General features: G+C 47.5%; 1 protein-coding gene across 2 annotated transcripts in view; it reads left to right on the top strand.

Moving 5' to 3' along the window:
* The window catches only part of IGSF9B (immunoglobulin superfamily member 9B), a 48,200-nt gene extending 42,933 nt beyond the window's left edge, over nucleotides 1–5,267 (top strand). For both annotated transcript variants that reach the window (XM_036930190.2, XM_036930188.2), the window contains exon 20: nucleotides 1,722–5,267. In XM_036930190.2, coding sequence (XP_036786085.2) covers nucleotides 1,722–1,930 — 209 coding nt within the window. In that variant the 3' untranslated portion in view covers nucleotides 1,931–5,267. The remainder of the gene's footprint in view (nucleotides 1–1,721) is intronic.
* Nucleotides 5,268–23,224: the final 17,957 nt, after the last annotated feature.

Raw genomic sequence — 23,224 nt, 5'->3', positions numbered from 1 at the left:
ATGTGGGTGAGAAATTGGAGCCTTAAGCTGGATTTTCAACCTATTTAAGTCCACTGTAGTTTTAAGACTCATCTATGTACTTCCCTACCTACTTACCTATCTAGCCCTTTTTTTTTTGAAAAAGAGTCACATCTGATGCCTGCATTTGCTCTTGTTCTGTTAGGGTGCTCCTGTTCCCTGTTATATGGTAACAACTCTCAAATGTCTGTCTTTAGCCCATATCTCTAACCACGAGCTCAAGTCTCATATTTCCACTTGCCTGCTGAACATGCATTTGGATGTTTGTAAGCCTTTAAGATGTCCAGAATCGAGTTATTGATTATCCTCTCCAAATCTGCTTCCCCTTCGCTCTTCCCCACATTCATAAATAGCACTACTGCTTCCTAGTTGTGCAGGCCGCCTCAGCCTCCATTCTTGCTCTCACATCCAGTCCGTTTGGTAAGGTGTGTTGGCTTGACTTTTTAAAACATACCCTGATTCTGACCGCATTTTTCCATTTCAGCCACTAAAACTAGACTGAGTCACTCTCATCTGCCCTGACTATTGCAATAGCCTCCTAACTGGTCCTCTCGTCTCCTCTGCCATTGCTCCTTCTATAGTATGTTCTGCACACAGCAACCAGAGTGATCTTTAGAAAATGTGATAACATCCTCTTTCAGTCATGGACATGTATGTGCGTGCACGCGTGCGCACACACACGCATGCACACTTACTTCTGATTAAGACTTTCCAGAAGGTTCCCACTGCAACCAGAACAGATTTCAAACTCTTTGCCCTACCCTTATGTCTTCCTGCCTCACTGTCATCTGCTTACTCTGCTTCAGCTGCAATAGCCTTTCCTCTTTCTCTGGAACATGTCAGGTTTGCTCTTAACTCAAGGCTTACACATTTGCCATTCCTTCTGTTGGGGACACGTTTCCCCCAGCTATTTGGAAAGCTCAAAATTCAAGACTCAGCTCAAGTGTTTCTCTTTAGAGAGTAGAAGCAGTGCTTCAGTCATTGGCTCCCACATGACCCTGTAAATCTTTCTTTGTGGTACTTTCAGCAACTTTTCGGCAACTGTGTTTTTCTAAGTTTTTATAGTTTGTCTCTTCCTCTTTATCCCTGCACTGAAGTATAGTCTTGTAGAAACCAGGCTTTACTGCGGTATCTCCGGAGGGCCGTGAGGTGGAGGAGTGACCCAGGTGAGCCAGGAAGGGCCATTGCGTAGGATTAAAGTCACGTGTAGAATCCATCATTGCCTGGCGACTGGGGAGAGGGTGACAAAAAGAGTGTATTGAGTCCCAACCCATTCCTAGAGGCCCTGATCCCTAATACCTAGAATGGTGCCTGATACCCAGAACTAAAAAAGAAATAGCGATATTTCTTTAATAAGAAAAAAATAAAAAAATAGAAATATTAGTTAAGAGATATAAAGTAAATATATTATATATCAAATAAAAGATAAAAAATAAATCTTGATTGGCTAGATGCATCCCCCTCCCTTGACCCTCATTAGAACCAGGGGAGCAGACGTGGACTATTGGCTGCCTCTGTGGAGAGACGGTGGCTTCTCTGTGGCGGCGTGCTCTCGTCCCCCATACACTGGGGTGATTCCTTTGTTTTATTACCAGAAATGCAGAATATGTGCCCTGGCAGATGGAAAGGTGAGTGTGTGAGGTTGCTTTATTCCTTTTCACCCACTTTCTCTCTGTCTTGTGCACCTGTTTGCTTCTGTCTAGATGGTTCTGCCTCCCAGGCTCAGCAGCTTCCAAACTCTCAGGTTCTGTGGCCCGACGAAGCTGTCTGCCTCCGAAAGAAGAAGAGACATTCTCGGCCTGACCCCTTTGCCCGCCTCTCAGACTTGTGCCACCGCCAGCTTCCAGAAGACCAGACGGCAATTCTCAACAGCGTGGATCAGGACGACCCCGGCCACGCCACTCTGCTGTGACACCAGCACGACTCTAAGTGCTTGCAGAGCAAGAGTGCCGGGGTGAGGGGCAGGGAGGGGTGCATGTAAGGTGTGTGCAAGCCTCGGCCTCCCTGTCAGCGGAGGGTGGCCCTGGCCGGTAGATCGGGGCTGCTCAGGCCTCTGTTCTGTCTGTCTCCGGCTGGAGTGGGGGTCTCCTCCAGATCCTGGCCCTCTGTCTCGGTTTGGGACAGACGGCTTGGGGCAGACCTTTCGGCTGTGGGTAGAGATAGGAAGTGAACTGGGGTCAGGGAGAGATCCCTGCCCTCTCCGCCAGGTGGTTCCTCATCTCAGATGCCTGTGTAGTAAATAGGGGGAGCGCCGCTTTACTGCTTTCTGCTCTTGTTTCAGTTTTTCAAGTCCTGGAAGAAGGTTGGACTTCCATTCTGCTTCCGAACGCTACATATATATAGATATAGATACAAATGCATATTATGTAGTTTGTGGGTTTCTCTATGTGTATATATATGTACATTGAAGCAAAGTGCTGTTTACTTCTGTAGTCGATGAGATGAGGAGGAAGAGGGCAGCAGACACCTGGGGTTTGTGAGTAGCACTGGCAGAGAGCTGGCTGGCACCCCAGTGTCTGTCTTGGGGATTACTCCTCCTGAAACAGGATTCATGCCTTTTCAGCTTAATTCACTACTTCTCTCTCTCTGTCTTCTCCCATCCATAGCAGAAATGGGGGCTTGCCATGCTTTCCAGCTGCCTGCTTTGGGTGTTCAACAATGAGTTATCATAGAACTAAACACAAGTCTTTCTTTCTTTCTTGGTTCCTGGGTGGAGAAAGGGTGGCCAGCAAAGGACCAGACTGGCATCCTTCTTCCTTCCACAGTTTGGCTCCCGGTACAGAATTAGAAACTGCTTAGCAGCAGGTCCGAGAGGCAGGCCCTGATGGACAAACTTGAGCTCATCTCTCATCCCTTTTGGTCCAGCCAGGGCTGGAGCCCTGTGGCCAGAGGACTTCCCATTCTGGAGCCATCTGCACTGAGCGCCAAGCTGCGGTGGCTCTATTTATATCCCGTCTCTGGCTCAGCACCCTCTGGAGCACTGTTCCAAAGCTGCTGATTGGATTCCTCCTTTCCTTTTGTGGGAGCTAATTCCCCAGATTGATTAATTGCCACTTGTGGGGAGCCTGCCTGCTGCTCCTTCGCAGGCTCTCCACATGCTGCCTGCAGACTCTTCTAGGCCCTGGGGCCCTCCTCCTCCTGGTGGACCCAAGCTCCAAGGGGATGACCTCGGATTTCTGGGGACTGGGATGCTCTGGGTCCCTTCCTTTCCCTCAGTTCTATTGATGTGGAACTGGCTGGGGCACAGGAATTAAGGTTGAAAGGGAGGTGGGGAGAGGCCTAGGCTCTGATCCTTTCTCTGCCCAAGTCTAGGCCTAGTTCTGACTCTTAGCACCCAGAGGCCATTTTATTGTGACTAAAGAGGTACCCACCTCTTCCATAAGATAACAGTGCTGCCCAGGAGCAGGGCAGAGGCCCTGAGGGTGGCTGGGTGCATCTGGCTTCTCCCCTCTTTGTGTAGGAGGCCGCCCTTCTAGCTGCCCAGGGATCAAGGTGGCGCTCAGCTTCCCTGAAGTATTTCCTCATGGTGCTGCCTTGGTGAGGTGGGGGTCGGCATCCATCTCTCCTGGTCGCCTGCTTGGGTGTTGGTCAAGTCAAAGTGCCGGAGGCCTCTGAGGGTCTTGGGGCGGCTGCCAGTGGCTCAGCGCAGCAACCTAGGTGAGCTGGGGCCTCTCAGAGCAGGGAAGCTGCCCCTTTCTGGGAGCTTCCATCACAGGGATGTGTCCTTGTTTGCCAGGCAGGCCCTCGTGCTTCCTTCCTCTTGCCTAGTGAGTGGGGACTGACTCCACCCTTGGGGTTCTGCCACGAAAGGCAAAAAACCACAGATTGTTCCAGAAGGTGACGAGTCGTGATGAAAGAGGTGGGGCGAGGCAGTGTCTGGCCCTCATTTTGTCTGCCGCCCTGTCACTCTGGGGCTGGGCCTTGCACCCTTGGGGTGGAACCCTAACCTCCGGCTGCTGCCCTTTCTGGGCATCCAAACCCAGCCACTTACCCCTGGGCAGCAGCTCCAGCACCTGCAGGAGCAGAGGCTTGGTGACTCTGTCTGCTTGTCCAACGTGGCACTACCTCTGCCCCTCTGCCCCCCAGGTGACTTGCAGTACCTCTCCTGGGGCACGGGGATGAATGTGGGGTCCCATGCGGGTCGGGGTAGCCCTGCCTGTACTCCCGTGGCATGCTGTTCCCTGATGGGCGATGCTGGCTGGAATGTGAGCGTGGGACTTCAGTGTGGGTGAAGTCGGTCTTTCTGAGCCCCGTGCTGGGAGGCCCTGAGGTTACAGTGAAGAACACGAGGAGAGGCTTTGCTTCTTGAGGATGGCTTCCCAGGGACCCACAGCGAGCCACCTGCAGGCTCACAAAGGTGCTGACTCCTTCCTTCTTTTCTCCCCTGGCAGTGCTCCTTACCTCAGCACATCAGACCAAATGGCTGGAGCTGTGCTTTCCACCGGCCACTGGGTGGCAGCTGCCCTGGGTGGCCCCTAGGCCAGGGAAAGCACACAGGCCAGCCTATCTTTCAGTGGCCTCGGACTCATTTCTTCTTCCAAGAGGGGTTCCTTCTTGTGACAGTGTCCTTGAAGGCCAGCAGCCTTCCTGCACCCCTGGGAGTGATTTCAGTCCTTCCTTGGAGGGCTGCAGTGGAAACCAGCAGAGTACTGTCTCCTTTATCCGTGTGATAGAGGGGAAAGATGTCCCAGGCACAGGCTTGGGTTCCAGGTGTGCGCATGCGAGGGTGTGGCTGTGAATGTGTGCATGATGCAGTGTGGGCATATCTAGGGGCCAGATGTCCTCTGTGCTCTGCCTTTGACCAATTGCAGTGAGTACTTTCAAGCTGCCTAGGATTCCCACACTCCGCTCTGAGGGGGATCAGGTAGATGTCTTCCAAACTTCCCCTTGTAGCTTTGCAGTAGAAGTAACTGAGATAAAAAGCTACTACTGTGTGTGCCCCTTCCTTCTGCATCTGGACTGGAGACCATGGGCGTTTCAGGGTTAGGCGACTCACAGACAAGGAAAAGGGTAAAGTGATTCTAGAAGGGGCCGGAAGCTGAAAGCACTTTGGGGGATCTGAAACTGAAGTTTGGGGGGAAAAAGCAATAAGGAGAAGGCGGAGCCTGTTTCTTCCTTGCTGGCTGACCACATGGGAGGGTCTTTCATGGTCCGAGTGGGGCCATGTGCATGGACTGTCATTCGTGGCCCAGTGGCCCAGCCCAGCACGTGGTGGCTGGTGAGCTCTGCCACCGTCTCTCGCAGCCTGTCTCTTTCCTTGAGAGACGGGGTAGGAGAGGACTTTGGAGATTCCATTTTCTCAATGGGAAGGATGCTTCATCCTACAGGGCTGGCAGGGTCTGTCGCCCTCTGAGGAGGGGCCTGTGTCCCCTGGTCATCCTCTTGGGGGTGTCTCAAGCAGGAGTGGATTGCAGTGAGTGATTATTAATATTTTTCAGTGCTCTCCATATTTATGTTTGATTTGTGATCTGAACTCTTTGGGGTTGAACTGATTCCTATTGTTCTCCTCTGCCCTTTCCATGCAGGGGAACCTGGGTCGGGGTCAGATGTGGAGTTTCAAGACTTGTTTGTTTGTTCGCAAGATTGACAAAACAGTAGCTTCAAGGGAGAAACAGACTTTATGGAGCATTGGGGCAATTTCGCCACTCCCCAGGATTCAAATCCAGGGCTGAGGTGTGCGAGGCTGCAGCTGTTTCTTCCAATTTTGTTTAAAAAAAGCCTTCTTGGGAGGGGGGTTGGGGTGGGCTGGGGGAGAATTGTACATAAAGTACATTTTATTACTATTTAGAGAAACTTAAGAAAAGTTAACGGTTAATCTTGGGCTTGCTTTGCTTGCATGTAAAGGAGCCTTGGGGGGCATGGCAGGGATTGCTGGGAAGCAGGAGGAGGGAGTGAGAGGGTAGGGATGGCAGGAGCGTGGGGGGGCTGCCCTGAGCACATCCACACTGCTCCCCCGGGGAAAAATGCACATTTTCAGTGGGCCTTCGTGGCCCAGCCCTGCCTCTCTGTGTTTTACAAAGTAAAGGGAGGCAGGCAGGAGGCTTGCAGCCCCGTGGGGCTGCCCTTTTGCTTTGGGGAGAGGATCGAAGAGGTGCATTAATGTCCAGGTCTAGCCAGAAAAAGGTGGTTGCTGGGGTGGGGGTTTCAGGAAGGGGGATCAGAGAGTTGGAGCATGGAAAGATCTGCAAGGCTGGAGGGGGAATGACGAGCTAAACTGGTCATGGAGTAGAAGGCAGGGATCCTGAGATATGACAGTAAGACCAAAGCCAGGGGCCATGAAGCCTTATTTTTCTCTTTGGGGTACATGATAACTTAGTTATCCCTGAGGGTGCCGTATACAGGTTGGGGGTCATATCAAGAAAAGAACAAGGAGTGATCGCCCTGGGGTGGTGGCTGGCTGCAGAGTGGCAGCAGTGAAGATTGTTGTGGGGGGGCAGGTGCGGGAGGGGGATATTGTCATTGAGAAAAGACTGGGCTAGGGTCTTGGCCTGGGCCCAGACTGGATCTTAGAAGAGATCTTGCTTCTTAGCTAGACTTCCTAGCTTCTTCTAGAATTAACTTATAACACTAAGTGCCCAAACCAAACATGGACATAGTCTTTTTGGTGTCTTTCGACTTCATCTGTTTGTTTCTGGGAGCTTCTAAGGCCCAAAGCTAGGAGACTTGTCTTGAGATCCCCATCCTGTCACCAGCTCTGTGTCAGTGGAGAAGAAAGAAACGTTCTCATGAGCTTTGTGTGTGTGTTCTCATTAGCAGAAGTGGCAGGTGACCTTCTCCTTCTCTCCCATGATCCAGAACTGTTCACAGGACATTGTTCCTGGTGATGGAGGGGAGATTGGGGCCTGGCCTTTGCATTTATCACCCTTTGTTCTTGAGGTATGGAGACTGCCTTCAGACCAGGAAGCTGCATAGTGGCTTTTGTTCTACTTTTTTGTCCTTTAATAGGTGAAGGCCACCAGTCTGGTTGACAGTATGGAGGTGGGGGGCAGGCAGAGGGTGGTGAAAACCTTCACCCTGAAATCAGACCAGCCATTCTTCTGTCCTCTGACATCAAGTCTCCAGCTCTGCCACCTTGTGGATCAAGAGGCAAAATTAAAAATCTCTTCTTTAGAAGTTAGTAAGCCAAGGATCAAAGCCCAGACTGGACTTAAGCATTTTCAGCAGCTTGATGTTCAGTGAGGGGTGTCCATTGCCACCCGCCTCTCTGGCTGAGTGGGAATCCACACTGGTCCAGTACTTCATTTCTGGGAGCTGATCTGTACTTTCAGATAAGTAAATACACACACACACACACACACTCGTCCCCCAACAAGATGGTCTGCGTGTTGGGTTGCGGAGAGGGTGGAAGTGTTTTCATGACCTTATTTCAAGCTGATAGAGTAATTCCTAATAGACTGAATCTGATCCAAGGACACCCCATGCCCTATGGGTTTCTCTGTAGGATAAGGAAAACCAAGCATTTGTGCAAATATCATCAACAGCTGCCCGTACCTTATAGAAAGAAGAGTCAGAATATCTTGATTGCAAATGCTTTGGTAGGACAGCAACCAGCAACTGAAATCCCTTGGCTGTTCTCTTCTGTGCTGGGTCTGCAGTAGTAGTTGGGGTTTCTGAGGAGGGATGATGAAAGGGTTGTCAGAGCTGGGCTGGGGTGTTGGAGTGACACAGATTCTTCTGTCCCTGCCCTTGGCCATCTGCCTTCCCGTTCCTGTAGATGAAGGAATGTGCGTCTAGGCCTGTTGTTTTGGGTCTTGAAGAAATGTGCTTCACCAGTCCCACCTCTCCCTGGCACTGGGTTTGTTTTAGTAATAAAGGCAAGCTCTCTCCCTCCACCCTATATATGCACCAGTTAGGTTCCCTTTCCTTCCTTACCCCACTCCTTTATGGCCCCAGGGATTTTGAACTTGTGCATGGCATATGATGGGGAGTTGGTCAGGTAGGGAAGGGAATCCGGGCGGGGAGATGGGTTGGGCTGGGGAAGGGGGATTTGTATTTTCAGCCCCAGAAATACTGTGAGCATGCTTTTGGGTGATGTGTAGGGTTCTCACGTAAGTAGGAGGAAGGGGCAAATTCTGACTCTGCTCATTGGTGATGAGGGCTTTGGGGATTTTTGCTTCCTTCTGGCTTAGGGAATCTATGAAACCTTATTTCTGGTGGAGGGGAATAAACCTCCTCATAGTCTTCTTGCAATCCTTGGAAGGGAAATCACTCTACCAGTGAATATTTAGATTACCCATTGTGAACAGTGAGAGGTCTATTGTGAGCAGACAGTGTCCTGGCTGGGTCTGAGGTATGGGACTCTCTCACCTGTCCCCCTGCAGGTACCAGGTCATCTCCCTGGTCTCCACCCCCCCAGCCAGCTGTCTAGTCCATGTTCCTTTCCTGGGCTCAGGAAGTAAGAGTGAGTGGGGTGTGTGTGTGTGTGTGTGTGTATGAGATTTGTAGGGGCATACTAATTTGCTTGGGTAGCATCAGGCCTAAGAGATCCTCTTTATGGTTGACTCTTTGCTAGGCAACTTCTGTTTTGGTTGGAGGGTAAAATTAGTAATATACCATCGTTAGTGTATTTTTTATGGAGATTGTATAAAAAATTATATAAGTATATATAATTTGTTCTATTTTAAGGAGCGAGGGAAACTTACATAAGGTGGGGTGGGTGGGTACAAGGATCAGATGCAATAGTCCTGAGTGGGAGGCTTCAGGCAGGCGGGCCTTCTGGGGACTGGGAACTGGGAGGGCAGGAGATTAAAGCCAGGCAGGGGGCTCATGCCCTTGGCACATATATAAATATACAGAAACCTATATAAAGTCTAGCTAGCTAGCTGATCTATATATCTATATATCTATTTGAAGTCATAGTTCGCTTTATTTTTGTACCTGCGCTTAGAGATGTTTTGAGCAGGACCACCTTCCCTGAGTGGTCTGGGACACTGGCTCATGCCTTGATGTCCCTTACTTCCCCATCTTCTTCCATGCCTCTTCCTTTGAGACACTCTCTGTTCAGAGTTGCTTGGGTCGTTCTGATGGAAATGTGTATATATGAAAATTTAAATAACAAAACAAGTAATCCACCTGAAGAAAGGGCAAAGGGTTGTGGGGGAACTACTGGGTCTGATAGCCCCAAAGGAACCAGCATCCACAGTGTCCCTTGTCGTTGGGAGGGGACACTGTGGCTTGAACGCTTTGGCATAGGGGCTTAATATAGTGAGGACTGAGTTGAAGATTCTATGATGTATTTCCATCTTGCTGTGGATTGGTACCCAGTTCCTCTGAAGGAATCTGGATCAGCAGCATTGGAAAGAAGGGCAAGATTACCTGGGGGCTTACAGCCAATACCCGTCCTGGTTTGTAGCACCTTGACTCAAGCACCCCTGGAGGGTGTGGTAGTGAGAGGAGGCTTCTCGAGAGCTTTGTGAGGCTGACAGCATGGACTCAGTCTTGGAGAAGAATGCCCTGGTCGTTCTTGATATAGATTCTTGGAACCAGTGTGAATGTGATAATCTAGTATAAATATATCATATATGTTTCTTTCAGTTATTATTTTAATTGGAAAAAATAAGGCACCATTGGAAATAGGATGGTCCAATCTTGGGATACCGAGTGGAGATTGAGGAGTAAGAGGACTTTGGATGTGATGGGGGGAAGGGAGCTGGTGGAACCTCCCTCTGGCACTGACCTAGGACTTACGGAACTGAACAGTACACTGGAAGAATCCGACCCAGAACTGGAGACTGGGGAGCAGGAACTCATTTGCATTTGAGCAGGAAACTCTATACTCTGAAGAATACCTCTCTGAGAATTCAAGACCTCACATGCGCTGCAAAGGGCCACACACCCTGCAGCCTCCACAGTCATCTCCTGGGTGCTAACCTTTTCTTCTGACTTGCCAAGAGCTCAGAGTGATGTGTTTGAAGCTAGTGCTGGGCCAGGTGGTGCAGGCAGCTAGGGGAGACTCATGGCTGCAATCTCTCTGCTCTCATCCTGCTCATCAATTGAAAAAAGGCAATACTAACCCCTCCTACCCAACCAAAGTATTATGCTGTCCAAAAACTTTAGTCTTACAGAGTTTGGTCACTAGAGGGAACTCAGATGTGTCAGCCACGGGAGGGGCTTTTAAAATATTTTTGGGTATTATGGGAAGAGTAGGGGGAAATGGAGCTTGGGGCTGACTCCTGACCCCTCTGCTCCCATAATGTAGATGTCATGGGGCCCTGCCCTTCACTCGGGCTCTGTCTGTGACTACCTGCTCAAAGTACTTCTCATTGCCCAAGGACACTAGAGACAATGGGCTTTGTCCATGCAATACAGGAAGGGCTCCAAAACTGGGAACAGCTGGCCGTGTGTCCATTCTTGGCAGGTGACTAATCATTGCTGCAGCCTTTTCGGGAGGCCAAAGGAGGAATACAGCCAGATGTTTCTTGTAAGATTTTTTTCAGGGAGGTTGAGCAAGAGAAAAAGCAGCACATTCTGTGCCCCTTCCCAGCTTGCGATCCCTTCCAGCCTGCTAAGGTATCCACACGAAGAGGGCTTTCCATTACTGCTCTTTTGGCTCGTAGAGCAATCCCCTCTTTCTCCACAGACCCTGTCTCACTTCCACTAACAGGTGATCAGGAGAAGAAATTATTTCAGCATTACAGGCCCTTTTATACCTAAACCACTAGATCTAGCGCCACTCTAGAACTCAGCTTCTTTTGCCTTCTACCCAAGGCTTTCTCCTTAGAAACCTCAGCAGCATCGAGTATGTGAGATCAGAAGTTACTGACCTGTGCATTCCTATCCACTCCCCAACCTCCAACTGGACTCTTCATTTATGGGAAGAATAGTGAAGATGAAGGATGTAGTCCCTACCTGGACATTTTGGATCCTGGAGGGGATGTAATGCTACCTCTTCCCTTGCCACATTCTGGCCATGAGCCCTCAGGAATGTGTTGACAGGGTAGACAGAGGGGAAAGGGCCTAGCCTAGCACAGATCTCCAATTTCTACGAAGAGCTGGCCTTTCACAACGGCACATAGGGTAGAATGGATTGTGATTGGTGTATACATGGACTAAGCAAAATTTCCTGTCTTTGAACGTCTTGGTTAATGTTACAGGTTGATGGGATTAGGCCTTTGAGGTCCACGGCCACTGCCGGGAACATGAGCTATTCCATGTACTTGTGCCATACTCATGGGTCCCTAGGTAGTGAAGGGGGTATTGAATTCTAGTGCTTTTCACTTTCGGCAGGTGGTGGAGGCGTCTGTGGAGTTGTTCCGTTTTGCTCCCTCTGCTGTATGGAACAAGAGTTCGGAGCAGACAGATTCACTGGGAATTGCTCAGCCCAGGGTCAGTGTGGGAGTATCCTTTTCCCCTTTATCACCAACCAGAAGCTTGGGGAGGAGGAGTTTGTCCATTGTTCCTTGGCTTTTTGCTCGGCTCATCTACTCCTCTTCCCTGTAGATGATCATGCCGAGCCACTCTGGGCAATAAAGTAGGAGATGGGGAAACAGGAGAACCTGCCCTGCACACTTCCTGCCCGTGTGTAAAGGGATTGGCCACAGTGTCAGAGTAAACAGGTCTCTCCTGTTGTTTAGTAAACCACGGTAAGTACGCATGGACTGGAGGGGAAGCTTTATGTAATGATCTTGATCTCTGGAACTTTAGACTGAAGTCAGAAGGGGGATGACTGGCTTAGGGAAGAATAGCAAGTTTAAAGCTCTATTTATCAAGTCAGATACACCAACCTCAACAGGTCTTAACTTCTCATTCAGATTTAGTTTCTGAACTACCATTTGCGGAGCCAGAGGCTGCGGGCATGGACGGGGTGTGCTCTCACAGGCTGCTCCTCTTCCGCAGCCCTTGACGTGCAGGGACCACATCCTGCCTCGTGTCAGTGATGCCTGAGTCCTTTCATCTTCCACTTGGCCTCTTCCACCAGGAGGGCTTTGACCATCCTGGATAGAATTCTTCCATCCCTCACCTGGAGGCAGTTGTGTGGGTGGAGAGGGGCTCCTGGTGCCAGGTCCCCAAGCCCTCCAGAACCCCATGCCTCCGGAAGCCTGGTAGCCCCTGTGTTCGTTCTTTTCTAATGAGTCTGGATGTGACTATTAGTTTCATCATGGGAGTGTTTGCTCTCATTTCAAACCCCTTTTTCCTTCTTCAGCTTTCTTTGGGGGTTGCTTCCATCCATGCCAGGCCTTCCTGTGAAGACCATTCAAACCTCATTTCCATCTCTTGAATGTCAAGTATTACAACGTCACTGCGCTAGGGTGCTTTACGGTGCTGTTCCTGAAGAGGCCAGGGACTGAACTTCTTCGTCCCACTGGTTCCTTAAATCTTGTTGTATTTTGTCTTCTTTTCGATTTTTTTCCCTAGGGGTTTGGGGTGGGAGATGTAGGGGTGGCTTCTGTGTTTCTTCTCTCTCTCTCTGTCTTTTCTGTATGTATGGACTGGTTAAAGTCAGTTGTCATGGGCAGCTGACTTCATGGTATCGCTTGGCTGGCTTTGGTTAACTATTAAAATAAACCAACAATTTGTACAGCTGCACACAGAACATCTTGAAGTGTGAATTTGAATGGCAACTAGAGGCTTACTTTTTGAACTTCAGGTATGTAACTCAAAAGTAAATAAAAACACTATTTTTTCAGTAAGCTTTTTTTTTTTCTTCTAAGAGACAACTTAGAACTCAAGCTATAAGAACATTAACTCGGTGCTGTACCAAAGCCTTATATGAGCACGTCCCACACTCTGTATAGCCTGTCTCTGGTGAGTTCCCTGCTCTTTCACCTCTTCTCAAAAGCTTGGGAATGTCAGCGTGTGCCGAGCTTGGGGCTGGGTCTTGGGTACCTGTGGGTTGAGGGGAGCCCTTGGAGCAGACGGTGAGGGTGAAGGTAGGACATCATTCTGCTTCCTGAGTAGACTGAAACAAAACCAGGCTTTTGTGCATGTGTGTGTGCACGTGTGTGGGTGTGCATGTGTGTGTGGGTATGCTTGCAGGTGCACAAGGCCCAAGTGAATGCTGACAGTGGGCCTGGATGGGACCCTGGTTGGCTCTGGGAATGGGCCAGTTGTAATGAGAGGGGAGCATATACTCTCCCCATTTCCTGTCTCCTTCCCTCTCTTCCCTGCTAGGGGACGGAGGTGTATGGAAACAGTGACACTCTTAACTAGGTGCTTTTTCCCCAAGATCTCCAAAGTCTAACCATTTATAAAGGGCCCATCCCAGAGGCAGATGCCACCAACCAAATCACAGACCACCAAGACGGGAAGGGGCTGTCCTCCTCCCCAGCTCGTTTGCTTGCTTGAGGAGGGGGTTCCTCCTGCAGGCTCCCTGACGGTCCTGTTCCTGGGCCTGGGACTGTTCTCACTGCCACCCCTCCAGATGGGCTTCAATTGGCTATCCTGCCCCTTCTCCCCATCCACAAAGAAGACTGGACTGCAGACGTCCTGAGCTGTGCTGGCTCTGCGGCCCTAAGCAATAACGCCTGCCCTGGCTCCAAGGACAGCGATTCCTTTGGCCTTAGACTCTTGCCAGTTGAAAGACTGAGTGACACCCCAAAGTCAGTTAGGGAGAGAATCTGCTGCCTGCCTTGGCTCAGGCTGCTGCTGTGCCTGGCTCCACACGCTGGTACTTTCAGGCTTGCTGGATACTAACCCACTCATGCCAGTAACATTGCACATCCATATAGTGAGGTAGAAATCAAAACAAGCAAACACATACATAAGCAACCGAGAAGAGAAGAAAGGGCACACTAAATGGCGAGATGGGTAGCCAGTGAAGGTATCCTGGGAGTGTTGCAAGTTAAACTGAGTAAAAGAAGTTTAGTATTTAATTGCTCCTCATGTAACATTACTCTGCTTCAGAAATGTTTTGTATTTTGATATAAATAAATATTTGCTAAAAAAGTTCACTTTCTAATCTTTATTTATATTTGGAAAGTATTACCTGATATTATCTAATCTCACCTCTGGCTTAGGTCTCCTTAACCCTAAAATGTTAAACTCATGCCTCAACATGATTTTGAAAGAATTTGAAGCATGGGAATTAAGAAATTAGTCTCCATTCATTGAGCTGAGAGGGTATATGTACTGAGGGATGTGTACTGAGGGGGTATATCATGCGCGAGTCACGGTTCCATTCACTTGGTATCCATCAGAGAACAAAGTAGATAAGGTTCCTACTCTTCTAGGGCTTATAGTCTAGTGGTAGGGAGACAAGACAATAAGCAACTACTGCAACAAGAAATTGCATAGAACATAACAGGGTGATGAGTGCTTTGGGGAAAAGAAGAGCAAGACAAGGGGCACTGGAGTGCAAGAGGGTGTCGGTTGCAGTTTAAAAAGTGCTCAGAGCTGGCTTCCCTGAGTGGATAGCACTTGAGCAAAAGCAGAAAGGAGGTGGCTCATCTCAGTATCTAATAATGCACGTAAAATTCTCTAACTTTGTCGCTATTTGTCTTTTACAATATCTGGAAGCTTTAACTAGAAGATATGCTGGCTCTTCAATTATATGATGAAGATAGTGTTTGGTTTAACTATCTTTGTCTGCATGAGTCCCCAGCTCTAACAGAGCCTGGCCTGGGGCCACACTTTACATAGAAGAGTCCACGGTGCTGTGACTCTCCTCGGACTGAATTAAGCCTTTGCTTTCCCTGGGAGGGTCAGCAGGCTTCCACCTCTGACTGTCATGTCGGTGCTGACTTGGGTTTCCCTGCCCAAACTGGCACACTTCCCTTCCCTTCCCACAATGCCTTTCTCATTTATTGATATCCTTTCTTCCTGGTGTTCTCAGCAATAATCTTCTGGTTATACTGCTATGCTTATTTTCTATTTCATTTGGTCTTTAGATGGAGGGCAAATACCAAAATATGATATTCCAGTTTAAGTGCATTGTTCCAAGAGAAGTAAATGACCAACCCACCAGCAAAAAAGAGCACAAATAGGTCCATCCACAAATTTGAGAACACCTGTCATGGTGCAAAATGTCTCCATGAAAACATCCCTAAAAGCCCAGGCATAGGGCTTTTGTGCCATGAGAGCCTTCCCATGTCCATCAGTTTTCAATTTTTGGCCACAATTCTCATCCCTACTAGTTTCCATTTCCTGTTCCTCTGCACTCCCTTTTTCTGACCATAATGACATAATGACAGGCCATAAGGCCATAATGACAATTTCTTTGTTATTTCTTTATATGCTCTGGTCATAATTTTTATAAGCAGGTAGCATGGAGTGTTCTGTAGTCTTATTTACACATAAATGAGGGTGGACAGCATTGCCAACCCCCCACCCCTTCAAATTCCTCCAGGTCAGGCTGGGAACCCACTGGAATATTCCCCTCCATGCTTGTGGCTGTGGGAATTTGACAGGATGAGCCTGTGGACTGAAACCTTTTTGTTAGATTTGTCAGCTCTGTGGCAAAGCTTAGTTAAAATTTTTTATAAGTAGCGAGGAAAAAATAAATAGTTTGGGTCTTGAGGCCCTTCTCTGTGTTAAACTTTTTTAAGGGACTTTGATCTATTTTTAAAATTGGCCCTAACTTCATATGGACGCAGTTCTCCATACTTTCAACAGTTCTTTATATTTATTTGGTGCGCACAGTAAGTATGGGTTAAGTGAAATATGTGTTTCTCTCTTCTAGAGAGGAATGAGGGTGAGAACCAACCAGTGCGCCAGCCAACCAATGTCACTTTTTTTCTGTCCCCTCCCTCCCCACTCCTCCCTGGTTCCTTCTTACCTTCCTTCCATACTCCTCATTCCACAAAAGCTTTCAAGCAGCAAGAAGTTGCCTAGAAAAGACGAAGAAGCCTCCTACTTTGGTCCTGGTCCAACACTCTCCCTTAGGCTACCTTTCAGACAGACACAACCCAGGCCCAGGACACCTGTGTCCCCAGTGAGGTCATATAGTCCCTGGAGTCTGGAAAATGACACTTTGGAAGCCTGGTGAATACACTTTGTAAGTGTATTCGTGGAAATTCAAGGATATTACAGTGACAAAAGTTGGGAGAGACTAGATGACAAGCAAACTTCATAGGCTTCATAAACCTCAATACAGTACTGATTTCAGGGATCAAGGCCCTTCGCCTTTAGGTTTTGGGGAGAAACTGCACTTTCCCTGGAGCAGTGAGGGACCCTTTGTCCCATATAGACAGCATGGCGCAGGGTGAGCCTGAGTCAGATCCGTAAACTACCAGATTCCTTTGCATCCCAGGTTCCCTTTCCAGACCTTCCCCCATTTCCAATGACCTCTTTTCCTCTGTGGTCAGGGGCCCCATTCCTTTCTGTCTACAAACATGGTGTCAAAGACAGAGTTCAAGATGCTTTAGATTCTTCCTCAGTCAAAGGAGTGGGCAGGACCCTCCCACAGGAGCCCGAAATCCCAGAGTGGGGACCCTCTGCTCTTGACAAGCCGCCTTCCTCCTTTTACATCGCAGCCCATTGGCAAACCATCTGCATTTCTCATGCTTTGTTCTCTCGTCCCTCCCCGGGGAAGAAATCCTTGTCTTGGTTCTTCCATTCATAACCGATGACCTTGGGCAGATCCACAGCCTGTCTGAGGTTGCTGCTCCTGCCAGTGGCCTTTTCAAGGACAGAGGTGACGTTCACTCCCTCTTGCTGGCAGCCCCAATCTCTATGACAGGTTATTTTGGAGACCTTATTTTATTTGGCTTTGAGGCGGGAAGCACAATCTTTCTGTCCACACAGGTAGGAGGAGGCCAGGCCTTTTCACATTTGCAGATACTCCTTATAAGGTGCACTCTGGGCTTGAGATTTCCCTTTTCTCTTCCCTCCCCAGGTCTCCGTCTGGCCAGCTGCAGAGGCGTGGTGGGGTGGTGCTGGGCCCAGCTATGCTGCCTCCTGGTAGTCTGTGCTGGAGGAACCGGCCCTTTGGAGAACTGCAGATATCTTGAGTATGAGAACTTAGCTCCCATTTGTCCTCAGTTTGGGGCCTTGGTTGCCAATCTGAAGGCAGCAGGGTGCTGCCTGGTGAGTGCCCTCTACCAGTCTTCTCCTTGCTCATCATGTGTCAGCCCCTCGGGAGCTGGGCCCCATCTGTCCTGTTCACTGTGGTGACCCAAGTGCCTATCACAGCAGAGATATTTATTAAATGCTTATTGGAAGAATGAATGATTGGTCAGAAAATGCTCACTCTACTTGGCATCATTGGTAACTGGTAAGAGTGGCTTCAGTAGAACGATGGCAGCAGAAACAGAGTGGAGTTAAGCTGAGGTATGAGAAATGAGCAGGTAGGGACCATGTCTATAGATACCACTTTAGAGAAGCCTAGAGTTTTAAAATATAGAAAAGTTGAGGAATAGTAAGGTTAACAGGCCAGGAGAAAAGTATCATTGCAAAGGTAGTTTGTTACAGTTCCCAAGAGGAGGGACATACCATGCCTTAAGGGGCCACATGGAGAAGTACCAGGGTTGGTCAGGTGGCAGAAGGAGACGGGACACTGTGGGCGCGAGCCTTTACTGTGGTTTCTACAGGAAGGAACGGGTGAGGCAGGGTGAGCAGGCTTAGGATCGGCCAGGTTGAATAATTTCAGCAGGCTCCAGGGCCCCTGTGCTGGAACTTGGCCCTGGGTGATAGGGCCAAGGAGCAAAGGCCTGCGGTGGGAGAACCTGACAAGGAACACGCCGGAGGTGCAGACACTGGATTGTTCTTTTGTATTTGAAAAATGTACTTGTGGGCAAGTTACCTCCTATCCTTAGGAATTGTCTAGCTCTGGGAGGGGCAGTCCCTCCAGAGTCAGCCAGACCCCTGATGTCAAAGCATCGGAGTACAGAAAATTAAAGACAGAGTTGATATACCTTATAGCAAAGGGCAGGGGGCAGATAAATGGGGCGCTGGCCAGTGAGGGCTTGCTGTCGCAAAGGAGGGCTTTGTTTATTTCTAAGTCAGGGGATACAAAAGCAACAAGGTCCTTGATAAAGTAACAGGAAAGGGGATCCCAACCACTCATGGATGGACTGGCCTGTGAGAAAAAGGGAGAGAGGTTTTCATTTGGGATAGGAGGAAAAAGATGCTAGGATGTCATGAGAATGGAAGGTAGTTCTCATTTGGTGACTTGGAAGAATTAGTATGTATTTATTACTTACCGTTTTCTGTTCTCCATTATCCTCTAAAATTTTTTGACTTGAAAAAGTTTTTGAAAGTAAAATCTTTCCTCAGTTCTTTTCTTAGAGGAGTCCATAGGTGATATAGTCTCTGGACCACACATATCTGCAAATATTTTTTAATGTCTTGTGATAACAACACAGCAGTGGGGAGTTTTCAGCCCTTATTCAAGCACCAAGATGAAACCTCTCAGGTCTCTGATCATCTATTACTCTTCTAGGCTGTGGCGAAAGAAGAGTCGGCTCAATGTTCAGCTATTCCTCTGCTCCCTGAAGGGCAGTGAGAACAAGCACAACCTCATAGGCTACGATTATTCTCCTCCTGAGGCTCAGGTGTCTCTGTGCACCAAGCTTCCTCCACAATCCATCAGCTTCCTCTCCTGACCCCGGAGTGTTTCCACCACGTGCCCCTAAGTCAGTGTGCTGCAGAGGAAGAACACATGGAGCCTCATGCTAAACCATGCAAGTGGTTGAGATTGCTTGTGAGCATGTGGCAGGAGGGAGGAGCGGGGAGTCAAGAACCCAATCCTGGGAAACACCAATGTTTAAGGGGCCATCAGGGAAAAGGGGGGTTCAAGAAGCAGACCCAGAAGGACAGGCCAGAAAGGGAGGAGAACCAGGGAGTGCAGAGGCTCAAGAAGGAGGGAGTGGTCAGAAGAGTCAAAGGGAAGAGAAAGGTCACGTAAATACCACCTGTATGTCTTCAGAGGCTGGGGGTGAAAATTGGGTTAGCTTTCCATTAAAACCATACATTTCAATGCCTCCATGTCTCTTCTTCCAAATGAGCAGAAAGGATGCAAATATTGGAGCTGTGCTCCACAGCCTCAAGAGAGAGCCACGTATTGCACAGACAAAGCGCCAGCTCCTTCAGTTTTATGGCTTGTGGTCAGGGACTGCCACCCTTTTCTCTCTGTCCACCTCAGTATGAATTACTGGGTGCGATTAGATGATTAGGAGGAGCAGGACCCAAATCCTAAATGTAAACGGATATACTGCCACACCATATCTGTTAGAGTTCCAACAGGACGCGGTAACTGGAGGCAGGCTTATTTATAAAGGGACTATTTTCACGGCTGTGAGGGAGTATAGGAAGACACCATGCAGGTAGTACAGGGAACGAGGGCACTTGGTGGCTGGCTGACACCATCCTAGGCCTGAAGGCAAGCAGGGAGGGAGGAGTCACGGAGAGCAGGCCACTTGAGAGGAGCAGTGACAGGGTATGGCCAGCGCCGGATGATCTCACAGGTGTGGACCCCATTCTCCTTTCTCCCTCCCATCTCCTGACAAGGGTTTCCAAAGGCTGAAGTCGGAGGGTACCGGAGTCCATGGATGTAACCCAGACATTGGAGAAGAGCAGGGAGGAGGGGTGGAGAATGGATTTTGAGGGCCACTCAGAAGATACCTGGTGAACAAGACTTGCCTGCAGAATGTAGGACTTAGATTTAGGCTCAACTAACATGTCCCATCCAAAACGTGCCTGTTGGGCCTGGCAATTTAGAGCCCATTGGTAACCTTGTTGGAAACAGGTCTAGTAGAAAGATCAGGAAAGGAAGTCAAATTGCAATGGCCTGGATTAAAGGGGAGATGATGAAATGGAGAAAGTAAGTGGTAAAGACTGCCAAGAAGCCTGAGATGATAAGGTGAGGTCTAGGATGGAGTAGGTGTCCTCAATTCTTTATGTCTTCTTGCATTCAAATCCTTTGCCAGGTACCTTTCTATTTATAACCTTCCCTCTGTGACTCTGGACGTGATCAGGTATCCTACTTTGTCCAATGGGGAGTCAGCAGATGCTACCAAGCATAAGCTTAAATGAGCCTGTGTTTTAGGTCTTGTCTGTTATGTTTCTGCTGTTGCTATGAGAACATGCCTGTGGTGGTCTGCTGGAAGATCACGACACAAAGCACAGCCATATTGGTCTAATTGCTCCAGTTGGAACCTCCCTTATATTAGAAGCCAAGGTAGATCAGCTGATCCCCTATTACGTGGGGAAGCCTAGCCAAGGTTGGAAGAGATGCCTAGATGACACTTAACTGATCCCAGACAGATAAGGAAAAGACACTGTTACATACCAAGGACATTTTATAGTTGATTTTTAATGTAGTGTTATTGGGGTAATCAATAGAAGATGCCCAGGGTAAACTGATATTCTTAATAAACTTCTAAAAAATTGGAGACCTAGATATAAAAATTTATCCTCATAAGTACTAGATGAAAGCATGGATAAATTCCTATATAATTGGGGGGGGAGTTTTTTTTTTTTACTATGACTCAAAATCCAGATGCCATTAAAATTTAATAAATTTGACTACATAAAATAAGGAAAAAAATAAGGAAAAAACTGACTTCAAAAGGTCAGGTGAAGCATGGCCAAAAGTGAAGTAAAAAGGGCAGAAGCAAAGCAATAGTCAAAAATGATAAACTGGAAGGAAATATTTGCAGTGTATATCATGAGTAGAGAGCTAATTAGCTAACATAGAAAGATTTCCCAAGAATCAAAGAAAAAGAATGAAACATTCCATAAATAAATGGGTAAAGCATGAAACGTTCACAAAAAATATAAATGACTCTTGAACAAATGATATAGTTGCTCAATTTCCTCGTAATTATGCAAAGACAACAAATTAAACAATACAGAGATACCATTTCTCATCTCTCAGATTGGCAAAAGTTCAAAAACTTAATAAAAAACTGTTGGTGAGGCCCTGGGAAATAGGTATGTTCATATATTACCAGTGGTAGTAAAAATGGAACAGACCACGGAATGAAATGTAGCAATGTCTAACAAAACTACAAATACATTACTCACTGAAGCAGCAATCCTACTTCTAAGGATTTACCTCGAAGTTACACCTCCAAAACGAACAAGATACACAGTTATTAACTGTGGTATTCTTTCTAATCACAGAATATTGGAATTGCACCTTCAGGGTCTGGCTCAGTAACTTCATACTGTAGTGCTACAAGCTGTAAAAAGAGTAAGGAAATTCTTTATGAAATCATGTGGAATAATTTCTAACATACATTGTTAAATAAAAAAATGTACAAATAATGTGTATACATACATTTAGTGTTATTTATTGCTTCTTAATTAATTACTCCTAAATGTAGTGGGTTTAGGCAACAACAGATATTTATTACCTCAGTTATTTTTTAAACAGCCTTGTTGAGGTATACTGATATATAAAAAATGGCATGTAAATAATTTGATGCATTTAATGTATATAATATGGTGCATTTGGGTATGTGCATACACCCATGAATCTATCACCTCCAACAGTTTCTTGTGTCCCTTTGGTTTTTTGTTTGTTTGTTCTTGTGGTATGAACACCTAACATGAGATTTGCCCTCTTACCTGGTTTTTGAATGCACAGTTCAGTTTCGTTGACCATAGGCCTGATGCTGTATAGCAGATCTCATCTTGCGTAACTGAAACTCTATACCAATGGAACAGTGGCTCCCCGTTTTCCCCTTCCCCCAGCCCCTGGTCACCACTGTTCTAACCTCTGCTTCTATGAGGGTCAGGCCTTTGGGAGCAACTTTCCCTGGGTGGTTCTGGCTGAGGTCTGCATGGAGTTGCCGCCAAGATGTCAGCTGGGGCTGCAGTCAGGAGGCTTTCGTGGGGCCGGAAGAGCTGATGTCACCACGGCTGGGAAACGGAAGCTGGCTGTTGGTGAAGGCCTGTTACTCTCTATGTGGATGTTTCCTCGTGACTGCTTGTCTGGTCTCCGCTTCCAGAAGATCAAGCAGTTGGAAGACCAGAGCAGAGACTGCAACGTCTTTTACAAACTAACCTTTTGTTCACACAGTCCAGCCGTATTCAAGGTGGCAGGGGACTGAATGAATACCAGGGGGTAAGGATCCTGGGCAGGAGGCATTTGCAAGGTTGGCGCGCGCGCGTGTGTGTGTGTGTGTGTGTGTGTGCGCGCGCGTGAGTATATACGCATGAACACTTTTTGAGTAAGAAAGAAGGGGAGATAAGATTTTAGAATTTCTGCTTCTGAGTTGTATGACAGAAACCAAACTCTAAAAAGCCATATAAAAAATATAAAATACTTATAAAAGTGTATTTTAAAAGACTTTGTTGATCATGTAAGCAACAAGGAAGAAAATAATTGGAATTCCAGAGAGAGTGGAGCCCTTCTGAGGGAAGCTGAGCATGCCCAGTGATTTTCTTCTCCCGAGGCATTTACTGATTCCAGACCCGCATTATGTGCAGTCTTGGTGCTTCAGAGTGTCTGCTTGGGGAACAGAAATCAGGATGCTTAAGGACCACACAGAACTGGGGTGACAGATTGGAAACTCAAGGGACTCCAAACGGATGGTAAGTTCTTCCCCTAGGATATTTTTCTGAGACTGGGGCTGTACAGAGAAGGGTAGGGAGATAGGCAAGGACTTAGAGAAGGCGGAGTAAAGTATTCTGTAATGTCATGGCACCAAGGAGACTAAGTCCTGCTCCACAGGGTCCACCTCCTCATCTACACAGTCTGCCTTTTTCTTACGATGTTTGCAAGATTTTGAAATTGCATGGGAGAGCGAACCTAAAGAGCTGAACTTAAAATCTGCAAAGAGCACAAGTAAATTTCTATCAGAAAAATATATTCGAGAGCAGACAGGAGAGGGCCAGGGAACTGGATGTGAGGATAATAAGAAATATCCAAACTGAAGTGCAGGAGCCAAAACAAGAAAGAAAGAAGGAAGGAAGGAAAGAATGAAGGAGAGAGAGAGAGAAAGAGAGAGAGAGAGAGAGAGAAGAGAGAGAGAGAGGGGAGAAGGGTAAAGCACAAACAAAAAGGTCTAGTATTCATATAACAGGAGTCCCAGACAGAGAAGAGGAAATGAAAAAAGGTCTAGTATTCATATAACAGGAGTCTCAGACTGAGAAGAGGAAATGAATGGGCAGAAACAACGTTGGAAGAGATAATGTCTAAGAAATTTTCTAAACTGGTGAAAGATATATCCCATGGATTCAAGATGATCAGTGAGTGAATCACAAGGAAGATAAATATAAAGGAAAACTCAGAATTTTTATCTTTGAAAACCAAAGATAAAAAGAAAAATCTTAAAAGTTTCAGAAAAAATTATGATTAATGATAACCTTTCCAACATAAATG

The sequence above is a fragment of the Manis pentadactyla genome, chromosome 13, assembly GCF_030020395.1.
Source record: "Manis pentadactyla isolate mManPen7 chromosome 13, mManPen7.hap1, whole genome shotgun sequence".
NCBI lineage: Eukaryota > Metazoa > Chordata > Mammalia > Pholidota > Manidae > Manis > Manis pentadactyla.
The sequence above is the reverse complement of the archived record's forward strand: the minus strand, read 5'-3'. Positions and strand labels throughout refer to the sequence as shown.